This window comes from Strongylocentrotus purpuratus, unplaced genomic scaffold (assembly GCF_000002235.5).
Source record: "Strongylocentrotus purpuratus isolate Spur 01 unplaced genomic scaffold, Spur_5.0 spur5_scaffold_13, whole genome shotgun sequence".
Classification (NCBI taxonomy): Eukaryota; Metazoa; Echinodermata; class Echinoidea; order Camarodonta; family Strongylocentrotidae; genus Strongylocentrotus; species Strongylocentrotus purpuratus.
Genome location: NW_022145598.1, coordinates 19,974,199 through 19,976,665, shown reverse-complemented (window position 1 = coordinate 19,976,665; position 2,467 = coordinate 19,974,199). Strand labels below are relative to the sequence as shown.

At 47.3% G+C, this 2,467-nt stretch overlaps 1 protein-coding gene across 1 annotated transcript; it reads left to right on the top strand.

The window, feature by feature from the left end:
• The first annotated feature begins 382 nt into the window (after positions 1-382).
• LOC105439618 lies at positions 383-1,161 on the top strand. Its single transcript, XM_030983604.1, has 2 exons — positions 383-553; positions 612-1,161. The coding sequence occupies exons 1-2, from the start codon at positions 383-385 to the stop codon at positions 1,104-1,106; spliced, it is 666 nt and encodes a 221-aa protein (XP_030839464.1). The 3' UTR covers positions 1,107-1,161.
• The last annotated feature ends 1,306 nt before the right edge of the window (positions 1,162-2,467 follow it).

Below are 2,467 nucleotides of genomic sequence, written 5' to 3'. Positions count from 1 at the left end.
CACTGGGCCGATCACTACATGAATGATGCATGCACTTACATGTGCATGTGCAGAGCTCAGAGCCCGTTTATGAAAACAATTCAAACAGCGCTGTTTACTCGAAATTGCTGAATAGACTCTATGCATGAATCGAAGAAACAAAGGCCTTCTCAACCTCTTATATATACAGCAATTTAGAGCGAATTGAGCGCTCACAGGAGGTTTCCACGTTGAGTACGTGGCGTGAGACGCCATTGACCTTATTCGACGATGAGCGAGCTAGACGCCGTTTAAATTTGCGCGCCGTTTTCAAACCCGTTCTTCATCTTACACGTTGTTTGTTATTTAATTGGAAGTGTTTCTTGTTTGGTTTTCCAGTGTACATTGGTTGTTTTTTGCTATCATGGCGAATGACGCGGGCGGTGTTGGAGACCATAATCCGCAATTTGTTAATTTCACGGATGAAAATATATCGGATATAGTGAGGGAAGCCGTTGGAGGGGTAAAAAGTTACATTGACGAGGCTCTGGCCCAACAGAAAGAGAACACGATTAAGTCAATTGAGACCTTTAAAGTTCAATTTAAATTTAAATGCAACCGTGTGCAGTTTAATTTTAACATCTCCTTATTAGATAGCGTACGTGCTTCGGTCGCGTGCTTACAGAAAGGAGAGAATTGCCTCAGCCACTTTAGAGTTGAGCAAGGTAGAAGAAGAGATAGCGAAGAGGAACAAGCTCATCCGCATCGCCGACAAGTCAGAGGATGGGTGGAAGGTCGTCGATGAGTATCTGTCCGAAGAGCTTGCCAGTGACTCCGACGACGAAAAGAAAATTAGAGCAGCTCAGAGCAGAGCGGCTTCGAAGCGGAGAAGGACGAAGGCGCCCAAAGGGAAGACGCCATACCAGAGGGTTAGGCGACCGATGGCTCCCGAGTCTCATCCTAATCCTGAGTCTGGTTCTTTTCGCCGCTATCTAACACAGTCTAGACCACAGCTTGGCCAAGCTGGTGGAGGTTTCCGACAGCCGAGAGGCACGGATTTGTGCTTTGCCTGTGGCAAGCCGGGCCACTGGCGTAGGAATTGCCAGTCAAACGTTGGAGGCAAGAGCAAGGATGGCTCCAGCTTCTAGCAGCACTTTGGACAAAGGTAGGAAACAGCTTGTCTTTTTTCGCACTTGGTGTGGATGATGTTTCTGGTTTGTGAGGACCCGAGTGTATACCTGGGAACATGATATTTATGTCAAATGTTCAGGTGTGTATGACATGTGGATTTGCATGGCTTAATTTGGTCGGTTTGTACCTTGCCTTCCCCAGGTGCGCACCTGCACAATGGTATGTTACTACGGTGGTAGCCCTCATGTGGATTTTTACTAAATGTAATATGTGATATTTAATGTTTGTGCAAACAAAATTATTCCCTAATTTGATGATATGAACTTTGATTTTGTTTTTTCTTCTAGCGTTTTTTCTGAGGGCAGCTACGTTGGTGGCTGAGTGTATTTGTGCGTAGATTGTCGGCTATGTCGAGGGGAAGCTTCCGATCCATCATGCTGTGGAGACCCCGGTGTTTTTTGACATGACGATTTCGTCAGGTCTCTTTGGGGCGATTTGGATTTTTCGTCGCGATGAGCGGTAACGACGTGGTGACCTCCCTCGAGGTCGGTCCAATCTTGGATCATCACGTGGCGGCGACCGCCAGTCCATTCTTACATGACGCCATGATGCATCAGCTTTTTCAGAGGTTCCTGTTACTGGCGTGGAAGTGGGTTTGCATCTTGGCGAAGAAACAGGTGTTAAGCTGTGTTTTCTCACGGGAACCACAGCTACATCGTGGGCTCCCTGATGCCGCTCCATCTCCGTCTTCCTACCCGTGCGATAATCGCATTGGTCGCAACGATACTTCAGGATATGCACTTCCCGCTTGTGTCTTTGCAAAGAGTCTTTCTTCTCATAACTTTTGGTACAAGAGTCACATTGAAAGAAGTGGGTAGTCGTACGTCGGGCATCAACGTCCTTGTCTCCCTGCTTGTCGGGTGGCATGTTTCTGCTTGCACTGGTTTCAATGGGCATCGTCTGATTGCACATTTCTGTGCCCACTTCTTCCAGCGCTGACAATGAGGCAACGGCAGTGCCTGCCTTTGTGATCCCCTGTTCCCTTGTTGAATTGAACACCCTGACAGGCAACACATCTTCATCTGCCTTCACGACAGATCTGGCAACGATGGGTCCCTTTTTCCATAACTCGGTTGGGTTCACAGGAGATTCTACCAGTCCTTCACACAGTGCTATCTTTTCACCTGTTACTCTGTCTGCTAGCACCATTTCGTGTCCTGGAGGAATTGAGTATTCCTCCCCCGCTACTATCCTTCTGCAGAATGATTCTCCTTCACTATCTAGGCATGGAATTATGCCCCATTCGGTCCTAAATTCCATATTCTGGCAGTCAAGTACGGCATTAATTTGAACTAGGAAATCTAGCCAAAGAATGCCT